The 14,448-nt window shown below is 34.7% G+C and overlaps 1 protein-coding gene across 1 annotated transcript; it reads right to left on the reverse strand.

The window, feature by feature from the left end:
- Positions 1 to 560: 560 nt before the first annotated feature.
- LOC108453463 (alanine aminotransferase 1, mitochondrial) lies at positions 561 to 6,197 on the reverse strand. The gene is made up of 15 exons (XM_017751576.2): positions 5,801 to 6,197; positions 4,924 to 4,974; positions 4,590 to 4,640; positions 4,087 to 4,152; positions 3,941 to 4,002; positions 3,566 to 3,644; positions 3,379 to 3,483; positions 3,189 to 3,299; positions 2,779 to 2,916; positions 2,612 to 2,686; positions 2,388 to 2,508; positions 2,122 to 2,276; positions 1,655 to 1,729; positions 1,130 to 1,333; positions 561 to 906 (listed from the first exon to the last, which is right to left on the reverse strand). The coding sequence occupies exons 1-15, from the start codon at positions 5,990 to 5,992 to the stop codon at positions 790 to 792; spliced, it is 1,602 nt and encodes a 533-aa protein (XP_017607065.1). The 5' UTR covers positions 5,993 to 6,197; the 3' UTR covers positions 561 to 789.
- Between the last annotated feature and the right edge of the window lie 8,251 nt (positions 6,198 to 14,448).

Below are 14,448 nucleotides of genomic sequence, written 5' to 3' on the forward strand. Positions count from 1 at the left end.
GTATGCAATTATTTAACAACACAAGAGAAAGATAAATGGTTAAACCTTTAGGACTGACATTTCTGTTAAACATGTGTAGGGATAATTGATCGCAAGCTTGTAAGTTACAGAAAACACGTGAGAAAGCAGCATAAGGTTCCTGGTAAACGCAATTCAAAATTTTGACTGCCATGGTACTGAACTACTGATAGGGATGCATATCGCCTTGTGCTGCCATTTACTCATTCTCTCTCTCCATTTCCTCCATCATCTTTTCGACCTTTCGTTTTTTATTTTTACTTAATTTTAATTTAATATTAAACTGTAAAATTTTGTTTAACTAAAATCTAATTAGTTCAAAGGGGTTTTTTTAAAACAAAGTAATGGTACCAATTCTCAATAGCTTTGATGGTTTTGTTAGGGATGTATGTAATGACATACTGAGTTTTATTAGGGATTAAATCTAATAGCCTTGATGTCAGTCCAATCTCATTTATGAGATATCAATGTTATAGGGTCATAATTATGTAGATTCGTTTGATGGTTCAACGGAGTCTCCTACTCAGAATACCTTATTAATGTTTTTATGGCATCAAACATCACCTTTCAGCATTTGCATTAAATTAGAACTTCTACTGTCAGCATGAGCAGCAACAAATAGCATATTTTGACATATTGACCCCTAGATAGCAACAACAGTTCCAGCTACAGTTGAAGACTTGGGTGTACAAGCATTAACACAGGGTCGATTTATTCTGTATGAAAAGGAAAAGAGACACGTCTGATTCAGCTGAATTCTTTCCCTTAGACTCAGCCTCTGAATTCATCCATGAAACTTTTATGGAAATCTGTTAGACGGGTGACGATTGCTGGAATCTTTTCTTCTTGTGGGAGTATTGTGCACCTAAAATGCCAAGTGCCAGGAACCTATGGAAAAAATATACAAAAAGGGCATATCAACTGGCATTAAAATGTAAAATAAAATAAATTCTTGATGAACCAAAGAAATAATGATAATTATCAAGTAATAGAGACGTCGAGGAGCCTTAAAATATTTGCTAACTTCTGAAAGCAGAAAACAACTGCAATTTTAAGTGTCCACAAAGCACCTAACCGGATAAAGGCAATGTAATTGCAATAACCAACTCACCTGCCCAAAGCCAGAACCAGGAACCAAAACAATTCCAGTAGCAGCAAGGAGGCGTTGACAGTAGTATGCATCAGGTGCTTTTTTTGCAGCTTCAGCAGCTTTGATTGCCTTTTCAGGAAGGTCAATTCTGGGGAACAGATACATTGCACCTTCTGCCTTATTGCATGTTACACCTTCCAATTTGTTGAATGCATCTTCCAGTGTCTGCAATTGGAATAACAACCGTTGTAACAAAAACATATCAAGCTGATATGAATGGATGTAATTGAAGAACGGGTGAAAAGGGACAATGAATAGAAAAAATGCCAACTATTTCATTTGAGTATGACTTAATTGAAATAATTTTGCTGGTAATATAATTTAGATCAGACTCTGCTACAACGGCTATCAACTTCAAGTTTCCAAAATTTGTTGGTTAAGCACCATATAAGAATGTGGAATTTTGCATTCACTTTTGCTACAATTAAATATTAAGGCCCCTTTGCTCATATAAATTAAATGAATCAAACCTAAGAGAGGCCTAACCTTTGCACGCCTGGCTAAAGATGAGAGGATTCCATCTCTTTCAGCACTGTATGATTCATAGGATTCATCTCCAACCTGCAAGTGTCATTTTCTTTATTATTGGCTACAAATATCACATGCATATACAAGGTATGCATGACATAGTTCAATCAACATGAGCTTTTACATTCCACCCATCTAAACATAATATTTCACTCCATTATCCAAGGAAAGCCCTTCCCTAAAGCCCAAATTGTGTACCACACAGCCTCCAAATTACCAACCAACCACGATAAAGGACACCAGTTCAAAGACTTAATGTTATTGGCAAGTATGAGTTTCTTCTATAAGAACCAATGCTTACAAGCAGCCAGGCAAAGCTCTCAATTCGTCCTACCAATGGCCTCTTATATTCTTATATTTATATCAAACATCCAATGTTATTAGAATAAACACAGAAAATTGATTTTAAATGGCAAAAGATTGACCTTTGGTGGACTCATGACAAGACTGGCAAGAATTTGACCCGAGATGTTGGAACACAGATTCACAGATGCCACTTTGTATATTTGCTCCCTGACATCAACTCCAAACCCAGTTACCTCCATATAACCTCCCCTTTTTCCACACTCCCCGTAGTAACCTGAAGGCAGTAAAAAATTGTATATTCATTATCTCAAAAGTCCAAATTTTGCATATGCTCTCTTACCTTCTGTAACTGCGATAATAGAAGTAAGACAAAACAGAATTTTACCTTTGGAGACTGACTGAAAAGATACTAAGGCTATATCCTTCTCACCATAACCCATGGACCGGGAAACCTTCTTAAAAGAATGGAATTTCTTTTCAGGTACATAGACATTTTCCTGATAAACCTGTAAAACCATAGGTGGTTAATATCACCCTTGGGACTCAAACCTAGAAAGAAAAGCCATTGGCAAGAAATGGCAAAGCCAGAATATATAGAAATTGATCTACCTCATCTGCCAGCAGAACAAGACCTTCTTGTTTGCAGAACTCCACAATTGCCTTCTGGTTTTCCTCAGCAAGAACCTGCAACCACAATGAGAATAAAATCAAGTAAAAATGAAACTTAGGACTCCTCTTCATCTAAATATAATTTTGAAAAACATGTTAACTGTTACCTGTCCTGTTGGGTTGCCAGGATTTATTACAACCAAGGCCCTAACGGTGATGCCCTTGGACCTAGAAGTCTCAAGTTGTTTCTTTAGCTCAGATACTTCCAAACCCCATCCTGTGGCTTCATCAAGATAGTATGGAACCTGCACAAGCCAAAAGAAAGCTATAAACACAAGAACTTGTCAATCAACAACAAATCTTTGAATAATAAAAGAATTCTCTATTTCCAAGTATTGTACAAGTCCTACAAAGGAAGGCAGATAAAAACTAATCCTCAAGAAACATAAATCAACTTGATTTTGGTCAATTAAAGCTTGGCCAATAACCAGCAAAAAGTACTTCAGTGACAGCTAAATCCAGCTAGCTTATAAATACCTAAAATTCTAAACAATACATGGACATATAAAATGCATACCAAAGTTCCACCATGCAGAGCAATTGAAGCAGAGTATAGAGGATACTGAGGGATGGGACAGAGAATTCCATCCTTCTCAGATCTTATCAGCAGCTGCATCATCATGTGCACCTGTAGATGAGATAAAATCCATTCCGTTATACAAGTTTTCATGAAAAACTCGTCATTCAGCGTTGAGATAGAAACTTACTGCAGGGCTCGCACCATCAGTCAAGAAAATATCATTTGGATCAGCAGGAAAACCATCACGAACCTCAATTCCGGCAGCAATAGTATCTCGTAATCCCTTGATACCCTGACAGCGAAAAAATGGAAAATTAAGAAAAACGTGCAAGCATAAATTGTCAAAGTTCCAAGATGTGAGCAATGATCACAACCTGGCTATGACTGTAGGCACCAGTTGCCCTTCCAGGAATTTGATCAAGAATTTGCCAAGCACGTTCAATGGAGTCAGCACTGCAAAAGGCCACAAGCCAAATTACATGAGGCAAAGGAACAATCGTCAAAGAGAACTTGTAGTCTGCCAAAGTAAAGATTCTACAGTTAGCAAAAGAGACCCTTGCTTTATATTTTGCCTTTTCACCGGGCTCAATGAATAAGCCAAATTAAGAGTAACTAAAGCCACGGATAAGCCAAATTAAACACCCATCACAAACCTGAAATCTTTATCAGGTCAAAGAAAACAAATGAAACAATAATAGAATTTAAAAGAAACAACCACAAAGCTGACGGCCAATAGTAATTCTCTGTACCTGAATAAACCCTGTGTCTCACTTTTGTCCAAAATGGCTGGATGGTCGCATAATGCAAGAACCTATTGCAGAGATGTCCTAGTTAGAATGGCTTCATTAACATGCAACTTTATTGTAATGAATATCACCTACTAACAAAAAACAACCTCTCGGAAAAAAGTTATTGGCTGCTGACCAAGAGATTGTGGATTTCCAATGTTGCAGTACAGTATCTGTAAAAGATGATTAACATTTAATGCCAAATAAATAAAATAATAAAACTAGAAGTGTCAAATAAACATTCTTGTATTACAATCAACCCCCCAAAAAAAAAAAAAATCCACTTCTCTAGAGGACCTTTATTGTTCAGATACACCTAATTACTTCTTTTTGAGAACACCATCCAGCCAACAGAGTTCCACAACCATCTATGTTGGCCAGATGAAATCCAAAACACCAACATAAGAAGTCTCTTTATAGTACTGCAACTGTAGCAAAGCTTTGCAGAATCCATCATTCACAAATGGTAATATGATATCAGCATGACATTGCTATTCAACCATGGAGAACAAAAGTAAAGTGGAGGAGAATATTGTCTCAAAGAAAGTATAAATGAGACTGATTCTCCAAGTGTCCACTACAAAAGTGTCAAGGAATTAAAAAAATATACCTCTTCAAAGGGATGAGCATCTGGCTTAGTCTGTATCTCTTCTTGCAATTTCTGAAAAAGGTATTAAGAAAATATAATTAAAGCACTATGCCATACATTTTACACTAAATACATCCAGCTTATATACAAGACTATATCAGCAGCATTTACATAAAATTCTCTAAAAACGTAATGAAAACAGTCTATCAACATTAACACCAATGGCTAATTACCCAAAAGTCACCTTTTAATCCATTCTCCAATTATACTCGGATGTGAACACAAGCATGAGAATATATCTTTAAAGAAATAAATTGTAAAAATACATCAAAGATGAAGCAGATTAGCAAACTACCTGTGCAAGGGTGACAATCTCACCACGGACAGCATACTCGCACTCTATGACCTGATGATAAAGAGAAAATTAGCCATAAGAAAAGACTGACCATAAAAAAAGTATGAAGCTGGCTCAAACTAGAACGAGAATATTCTATATCCTAAACGAAAACACATAAGTGTTCAGAAACTTGATTCTCCACTTAATGCCATTACTTTTTTTTTCTTAAAATCACAAAAATTAGCAAATCCATTTCTAATAAGCAAATGGTGAGCTTTAACAGAATTGGCGTGCTAAATAGACACTATAAAGATTGATTTGAACTCAAAAGGAGTACATCAGTTCAGTGCATGTACCAAAAATAGATCCCTGCTCATTGTAAAGCGACCATCATATACATGCAAGAGAAAGAAAAAAAAAATGAACCATTCCTTTGACAGACAAATACTACAAAAGGAAGAGGAATTAAAGGATACTTGCACATCAATACTCAATAGAAAAGGTAACGAATAAACAAGCACAACATTAATATCATCGTTTGAGTACTAAAAGATGGCTATAAGAAACCAGTGATTAGAAAGGGAAAACTCCCCTGACTCCTTAAGCAACTCGATTGCTGCCTCTTAGTTAACAGATAACAAAAAGAACGAAGAGCTGAGAATGGGATAGGAATGAAACAAATAGTCAAAGATATAGACTTTTAGAAATAACAAGATAAACACAATACACGAAGCATAAAACCCAGATTCGGAAACACGAAAAGAAGAAAAAAAAATCAATACCCAACATCAATCAAATCAAACCCAACATCAATCAAATCAAACAAAAGAAAGAAAGAAACCCAGATTCAGAAACGCTCCAAATGAAATAAAAAAAGGTTAAAAAGAGAGTATACCTTGGGGTTAATAGTACTAAGAGAAACTAGATGAGCCATTGTTGAAGAGGAAGAAGAAGAAGAGGGGGAATCAGCAGCAGGAGAGGAGGATAAGAAACGATATGAAGAAGAGAGTATAGACCGTTCAAACTGATACTTTTGACGCGAACTTTCAATGAGGTTTCTAGCACTGCCAATCACAAATCTCCGCATATCTGTCTATTTATATAGACAAATCCACACTCGTCAACAAAATCAGAGACGAGGCAATTTGGAAGTAGGGAAAGAGATATAGAGATTTTATGCTGTCCTTTTATGAGCAATTTGGGGCAACTTTTTTCGAAAGAATCGAAACTATAGTTAAACCTTAGAATTTTGATTCTCCCTGAGCCCAAGTAGCTTGTTCGAGTTGGCTTATTTTTTTTACCATTTACCAAATTTAATGAGAACTGATAGTACGTGGTAAATTTGACCCTACATATTTATTTAGCATAGAATTAAAGTAACGAAGGCTGATGATCTGTTTTATTGAGTTAGAATAAGAATGCAAGTCCAAGGCATTTATTTTATCCGGCCTAATCCTTAACTTCCCATTGTGAATCAGAAGAAATAATCCGTGAATTTGTGGTGTGGAATATTGCAGTGCATCAATTTTATCAACACGACCAAAAACTGAGCAAGCTTTTCTTTGGTCCCTGCAGCCAATCTTTTTGACAAGTCCAATATCATTATTACAAATGGCTAGGAAATGCATTAAACTTGTGGACGATGAACTAGAGATTTAAGGGTCGTTTTTATTTTTCCTTTTTTTATTCAATAAATGCAAAGACCTTTCACCCAAGTTGTAAAGCTCGTCACTCTTGACATGCCTAACATCTTAGCTTTGACAGATTAAAGATATAAAATGGATGAAATTGATTTAGCCATAGTTGGAAACGGATTAGGATGTATTTCTTTGCCAGATCCACATAAGAAGATAAACTCTTAATTAAAAAAACAAACTAAGGAATGAGATAAGAACAAAGTGAATAAACAACTAAATTCTTTTAGGACAATTCTATCTTTTGCCCGAGTCATTCTTGAGAATTTATGATATGGTGTCCAAATATTAATCTACTCAGCTTTATAACCTTATCTGATGTCACAGCCTTTTTGTATAGATTACAAAGGAGGAGGGATTATCAATGTTGGGATTGGGTTCCAAACATGCTGTATTCTGATTTTGCAGCTTCGATATCAAATAAATGAAGCATCAATTAGAGTTGATGCATCTGTTTAAGGGAAATGCTTCTTCTTTCTTGGTCATGAATTAGGATGTATTCGTTTGCTCTTCACCAGATGCATAATAAAAGCATTATTTAAGAACACATTAACAATTAGGTTAAACTATCAAAATAGTCATTTTTGTTTAACTCAAGTTACATTTTAGTCACTTATGTTTGAAATGTTACGTTTTAATCACTTACGTTAACGTGTTGTAGCATTTTAGTCACTGAACTATTAATTGCCGTTAACAGTATAACGGTAGGCTGACGTTGCACATTAAATCCTCATTCAAACAAAAATTTTAAGTTAAATTATACAATTGGTCCCCATATTTTTTTAATTTTGAGCAAATTTTTTTCTTTTATGTTCCTTTAAATTTTTTTTTTTTTATTTTTCATTCACTTCTCTCTCTGTTTTCCTCTTTCTCTATCTCTTTTAATGTAATTTTTCTATATTTTTCTTTTGTTAAAACTAAAAGGGAGAAGAAAAGGAAAATAAATAAATAAAAAGAAACAATTAAATTGTTCAAAAATAAAAGTATAGGGATTGGTTTTCACAAATGGAAAACATAGAAAAATTACGTTAAAAAAGACGGAGAAGAGAGGAAAACAAAGGGAGAAACAAAAGAGAATGAAAAATAAAGAGAAAATAAAGAAAAAAAATTAAAAGGATATAAAAGTAAAAAATTAAATTGCTCGAAACGAAAAAATATGGGGACCAATTGTAAAACCTAAAATTTTTGTTTAAAATGATAATTTAACGTATTATATCAGCTTACCGTTACACTGTTAACAGTAATTAAAGGCTCAATGACTAAAATATTAGAACACGTTGATGTAAGTGATTAAAACATAACATTTCAAACATAAACATAAGTGACTAAAATATAATTTGAGGTAAACAAAAATGACTATTTTAATAGTTTACCCTAACAATTAACTACTGTAACGCCCCTTACCCGAGACCGTTGCCGGAGTCGAGCACAAGGCACTACTAAACTTATTTGAGCACTTAACCAAATTTAGATAATTTATATAATACTTTTTAGACAAGTTGTCCAACTGTGTCATAGTTGCTAAATAATTCATATCTCGAGTTATAAAACTCGAAATCCAAATCCGTAAATTTTCTCTGAATTTATACTCATATATCTACTTACCAATTTTTTTCTAGAATTTTTGATCAAGCCAATTAGTACAGTTTATTATTTAAAATCTCCCCTGTTTCAGGGTTTGACTACTCTGACCTTTGTGTATTACGAATCAGATATCTCTCTGTACAGAGCTTCAATGACTATGCCGTTTGTCTCTAATAAAACTAGACTCAATAAAGAATCTGTACATATAAAGTATGACTTCTAATTATCTTTGTAAAATTTATGGTGAATTTCCAAAGTCAGAACAGGGGATCCAGAAATCGCTCTAGCCCTGTTTCACAAAAATTTAAACATCTCATAAAATATAGCTCATATACCTGTTTTGCTTCTTCCATATGAAAATAGACTCATCAATATTCGATTCCATAATTTATTCATTATTTAATTCCATTTCTACTATTTTTAGTGATTTTTCAAAGTCAAACTACTGCTACTTACCGAAAACTGTTTTAGTACAAATATTGTTAACTAGTTTATAACATCTTTACTTCAATTCATTCAAACTCTATACATGCCATATAAATTGTTAAACATAAAACAAAAAATACCGGAATTGATCTGAATAGTGTGCCTTGTTGTGTTGATCCGATCTACCCACTTCACTTCAAGTCAATCTACATAAAAATATTAAACACACACAAGTAAGCTTATTGAAGCTTAGTAAGCTCATAGGCATATAAACACAAATCATATCAAATATCGTACACAATCATATATCTATTAGTTTAACTATTTCATCCTCCAAATCACAATTTCATTAATAACTCATTGGAATAATTTCCATATGGCAACTCACAATTTAACTCCCTTAGGCCCATTTCTCATTTACTTCATTGTCAAATTAGGGAACAATAAGGAATTGAGTGCTTCATTATCACATTGCCATAGTAAACCATGGACTTTCACATTGATACGCATCACACACGAAGCCATAGCCTTGCCATAGTCTTACACGGTTCACATATCATACGAAGCCATATCCTGCATATGGTCTTATACGGAATCACATTATCACATTATACCGATGCCATAGCCCACTATGGTCTTATCTGAGTCACATTATCACATTTCACCGATGCCATAGCCCAACTATGGTCTTAAACGGGCACACTTGTCATATATGTTTCAATCAACTCTTCGTGGTCACGAATAGAAGCACTCAAATCCATTGTTCCTACTAATTTGTACTTTTAGTTACACATTATTCATTAGTTAATGCAAATTGATAGTATTCATCAACAATAAAATACTTTAACAATCATAATATTTTCATATCAAAACATTGAACTTTGCCATATGAACTTACCTGGACTAATTTGTAAAAGTCGAGAAATTGGGACTATTCTTGAATTTTCTCCTTTCCACGATTCATTCGTTTTCTTGATCTATAATTATAAAATCATTCCTTCATTAGCATCCATTTCAATTCTATTTCACTTCACAATTTATGCTGTTCAAATTTCGAAATTGCTCTTTTACCCCAAAATTTACAATTTTCACAATTTAGTCCCTTCTCAATTCACCCATCAATTGAACTAATTTTTCTCAATTAACACTTTATTTTATCATTATAAACTATTTCAAAACCTTTTATATTCTTAATTTCAACAGAAACCTTCAATTCACAACTTTTTCACAATTAGGTCCTAAATATCATTTCCTATCAAAATCACTTAATAAAACCACCTTAATATAAAATTAGAACTTAAATTTCATAATAATTCATCATAAAATTCCTTATCCATCTAGGGTAACTTCCAATTTCACCCATAAAATCAAAAACTAATGAATTCTACAAGTGGACCTAATTGTAAAAGTCATAAAAACATAAAATTATCAAGAAAAGTAAGAATTAAACTCACATGATGTAAAATATGAAAAATCAGCTTTCTCCAGACCTTCTATGGCGTTTTATCTGAGAAAATATGAAGAAATGTCTAGATTTTTCAATTACATCATTATTTAACTATTAACTTTTATGCTATTTCCAATTTTGCCCTTGTTCACATTGTTTTCTTGCTTATTTCATACCCAAACCGTCCAGCCATTAACCTTTGGGTCTAATTGCTCTTTAAATCCATCTTTTAAATACTTAAGCTATTTACTCACAATTTAACAAATTTTGCGCTATTTTCAATTTAGTCCTTTTTAATTAATTAGCCATCCAAACGTTAAAATTTTCTAACGAAACTTTAATACTAACTCAATGACACTCCATAAATATTTATAAAAATATTTATAGCTCGATTTTCAACTTTGAGGTCTCGATACCTCATTTTTGACCCGCTTGACCTAATAAATTCTTTTAATTCACTAATTTCACCATTTCACAAATTCTTCTAAATTCTTACTTGACTCATAAATATTAAATTACTATCTTGTTCAATCTTATTTGTCGAATTTAGTGATCTCAAATCACCATTTCCGACACCACTTGAAAATTAGGTAGTTATAACTCTCCCCTTTAAAAATTTCGTCCTCGAAATTTGTTACACAACAATTTTGGATATTGTGATCTCATTGACTCCTCTGTTTCCCAGGTTGCCTCCTCCAATCCATGTCGATGCCATAACACTTTTACTAACGGTTTTCGTTTATTCCGTAGTTCTTTAACTTCCCGAGCTAATACTTTCACCGGTTCCTCCAAATAAGTCATATCGATTGTAGCTCTATCTCAAGATGAGAGGAATCACATGTGAAGGGTCTGATCTATATCGTCTCAACATAGATACATGAAATACATTATGGATTTTCTCAAGTTCGGAGGCAAGGCCAATCTATAAGCTACCGGACCGATCCTCTTAATGATTTCAGATGGTCCGATAAATCGTGGACTAAGCTTTCCTTTTCTACCAAACCGTAAAACTTTCTTCCACGGAGAAACTTTCAAGAACACACGATCACCCACATTGAACTCTATATCTCTTCTTTTCAAATCAGCATACGACTTTTGACGATCGGAAGCGACTTTCAAGCTTTCCGAATAATCTGAACTTTCTCTTTAGTTTCCGAATTAAATCCACTCAGACTAATTTCGATTCACTTAGTTCGACCAATACAACGGGTTCTCGCACTTCCTTCCATACTGAGCTTCAAACGGTGCCATTTTGATACTAGCTTGATAACTGTTATTATAAGCAAATTCAATTTAAAGGTAAGTACCTTTCCCACCGCCATCGAACTCAGTATACAACACCTTAACATATCTTCCAAAATCTGAATCACTTGCTCTGATTGTCCATTTGTCTGAGGGTAAAAAGCTGTACTAAATTTTAACTTAGTACCTAAAGCTTCCTGTAGTTTATTCCAAAATCTCGAAGTAAACCTCGGATCTCGATCAGAAATAATTGATGTCGGCACCCTATGTAATCTCACAATTTCTGACACATATAATTCCGCTAACTTATCAAGTGAAAAATCTGCTCGACCGGAATAAAATGCTACCGATTTAGTTAATCATCTACTATCACCCAAATCGAATCTTTTTCTTGAGTCACCGGCAATCCAGATACAAAATCCATCGTCACATGTTCCCACTTACATTCTGGAATCATTACGGGTTGTAACAAACCTGTAGGCACTTGATGTTTAGCTTTTACCTGCTGATGATTAAACATTTTGCCACAAATTCACAAATTTCCCGTTTCATACCAGGCCACCAATACAATTTTTCAAATCACAATACATCTTCGTACTACCCGGATGAATCGAGTACATACTACTATGAGCCTCTGATAAGATATCCTTCTTCAATTCTAGATTATTCGGGACACAAATTCTATTACGATGGTATAACATACCACTATTATCAATAGAGTAATCTAAGTTCAAATTATCCCGAACCATTTGTCGTTTCAACACCAACTTCGGATCTTCATCTTGCAATTCCCGAATTCGTTGAAAGAATACTGGTTTTGTCTTTAATTCAACTAATATAGAACCATTTTCATTAATAGACAAATGAGCATTTAACGCCCGAAGAGCAAATAATGATGATTTCCGACTAAGTGCATCTGCCACTACATTTGCCTTACCCGGATGATAATCAATGATAAGATCGTAATCTTTCAACAGCTCTAACCATCGCCTCTGTCTCAAATTCAGCTCTTTCTGCGACATTAAATATTTCAAACTTTTATGGTCTGTATACACATAACATTTCTCTCCATATAGGTAGTGTCTCCAAATTTTTAAAGCAAATACTATGGCAGCTAACTCAAGATCATGTGTAGGGTAGTTCCTCTCATGTGGTTTCAACTGTCGAGAAGCATATGCTACAACTTTTCCTAACTGCATCAATACACAACCTAAACCATTCAGAGACGCATCACTATATACTACATATGGCACACCTGATTCAGGCTGAGTTAACACCGGAGCCTCTGTCAACATTTTCTTTAATTGATCAAAACTTTGTTGGCACTCATCAGACCATACAAACTCAACATTCTTCTGTAATAATTTAGTTATCGGTGAAGCAATCAGTGAAAAATCTTTCACAAATCGACGATAGTAACCAGCTAATCCAAGGAAACTTCGCACTTCCGTAACATTCTTTGGAGTTTTCCAATTAATCACCGCTGACACCTTACTCGGATCTACCCGTATACCATCAACCCGACACAATGTGACCCAAGAATCCCACTTCATGAAGCCAAAATTCACATTTACTAAATTTTGCATATAACTGTTTTTCCTTAATATCGTAGTACAATTCTCAAGTGCTGAGCATGCTCAGATTCTGTCTTTGAATAGATCAGTATATCGTCAATAAACACAACCACAAATCTATCTAGGTAAGACTGGAAAATTCGATTCATTAAATCCATAAAAGCAGCAGGAGCATTTGTCAAATCGAATGGCATAACTAAGAACTCATAATGACCATACCGAGTTCTAAAAGCTGTTTTCGGTACATCACATTCCTTTACCTTTAACTGATAATACCCAGATCTGAGATCTATTTTTGAAAACACTGTAGCATCCTTGTTGATCGAATAAATCATCAATACGAGGCAAAGGATATTTATTTTTAATTGTTACCTTATTCAGCTGCCTGTAATCTATGCACAGCCTCAATGAACCATCCTTCTTTTTCACAAATAAGACAGGTGCACCCCACGGCGACATACTCGGTCTGATAAACCCTTTGTCTAACAGCTCTTGCAACTGCGTTTTTAACTCTCTTAATTCTGCTGGAGCCATTCTATACGGTGTCACCGATATGGGAGCTATTCCCGGAAGCACATCTATCACGAACTCAACTTCTCTATCGGGTGGTAACCCTGGTAATTCAGCAATTACATCTGGAGCTGTTGCTTCTTCTCTCGCTCGAATGGCATAAGTACGAGCAGGAGCCCTAACTTCTGATCAGCTAGCAGTATCTTTCATACCCGAACGAGTAGGCCTCAGAAGCATCTTTCTCCGACGAGCGTCTTCCTTTTTGAGGAAGAATTTTCGGTTTCTCCCTCTGTTCCACTTCTTCTACTTGTAATTGGGGACAATCACGAATAAAGTGATCAGTGGCCCCACATTTATAACAAGCCCCTAATTTACTTCTACATTCACCGGGGTGACTTCTTCCACAATGTTGACACTTGGGCCTTTGGGTATTTTGTACACTACCCACACTAATAGCAGGTCTGTCAGATGCTTTGTAATCAGATTGTCTTGGCCTACTTTTTCCTGATCTTTCTGGTACTGAAGTGGCTCGACTGAATTCCTCTTTAGATTTCTTCACTGGTAAAGCCGAAAATGACTTAGATGCACTTCTTTTGAAAGATTCTTTACTTCTTCTATCTCGTTGCATCTTTTTATTATATACTTCTTCAAGCTTCTGAGCACGATCTGATAGAACAACAAATTCTCGTATCTCAATGCCCCCTATCATCATTTTAATCTCATCATTAAGCCCTTCTTCAAATCTGATACACATTTCTTCTTCAGTGGGTACTATATCTCGAGCATATTTGCTCAGATAAACAAATTCTCTTTCATATTCAGCCACTGACTTGTTTCCCTGTCGCAAGTCGAGAAATTCTCTTTTCTTCTTATCCAGATATCTTCTACCGACATATTTCTTCTTAAATTCATTTTGAAAAATTCCCAAGTGATCTTCTCAACCGCATAAATGACTTCTATTGTTTCCCACCGTTATAAGCTTCTTCTTTCAATAATGACACAAGACATATTAAGTAATCATCTGGTGAGCACGCCATTTGCTTAAAACCCTCATTATACTTTGTAA

Source organism: Gossypium arboreum, chromosome 5 (genome assembly GCF_025698485.1).
Source record: "Gossypium arboreum isolate Shixiya-1 chromosome 5, ASM2569848v2, whole genome shotgun sequence".
NCBI classification, from domain to species: Eukaryota; Viridiplantae; Streptophyta; class Magnoliopsida; order Malvales; family Malvaceae; genus Gossypium; species Gossypium arboreum.

Coding starts and splice junctions, on each gene's coding strand:
- LOC108453463 (XM_017751576.2), bottom strand. CDS start 5,992: ATGCGGAGATTTGTGATTGGCAGTGCTAGAAACCTCATTGAAAGTTCG. Junction 1,730..2,121: donor TTGTCATGAGTCCACCAAAG/GTCAATCTTTTG, acceptor TGACACTTGCAG/GTTGGAGATGAATCCTATGA. Junction 1,334..1,654: donor CTTTAGCCAGGCGTGCAAAG/GTTAGGCCTCTC, acceptor TTCCAATTGCAG/ACACTGGAAGATGCATTCAA.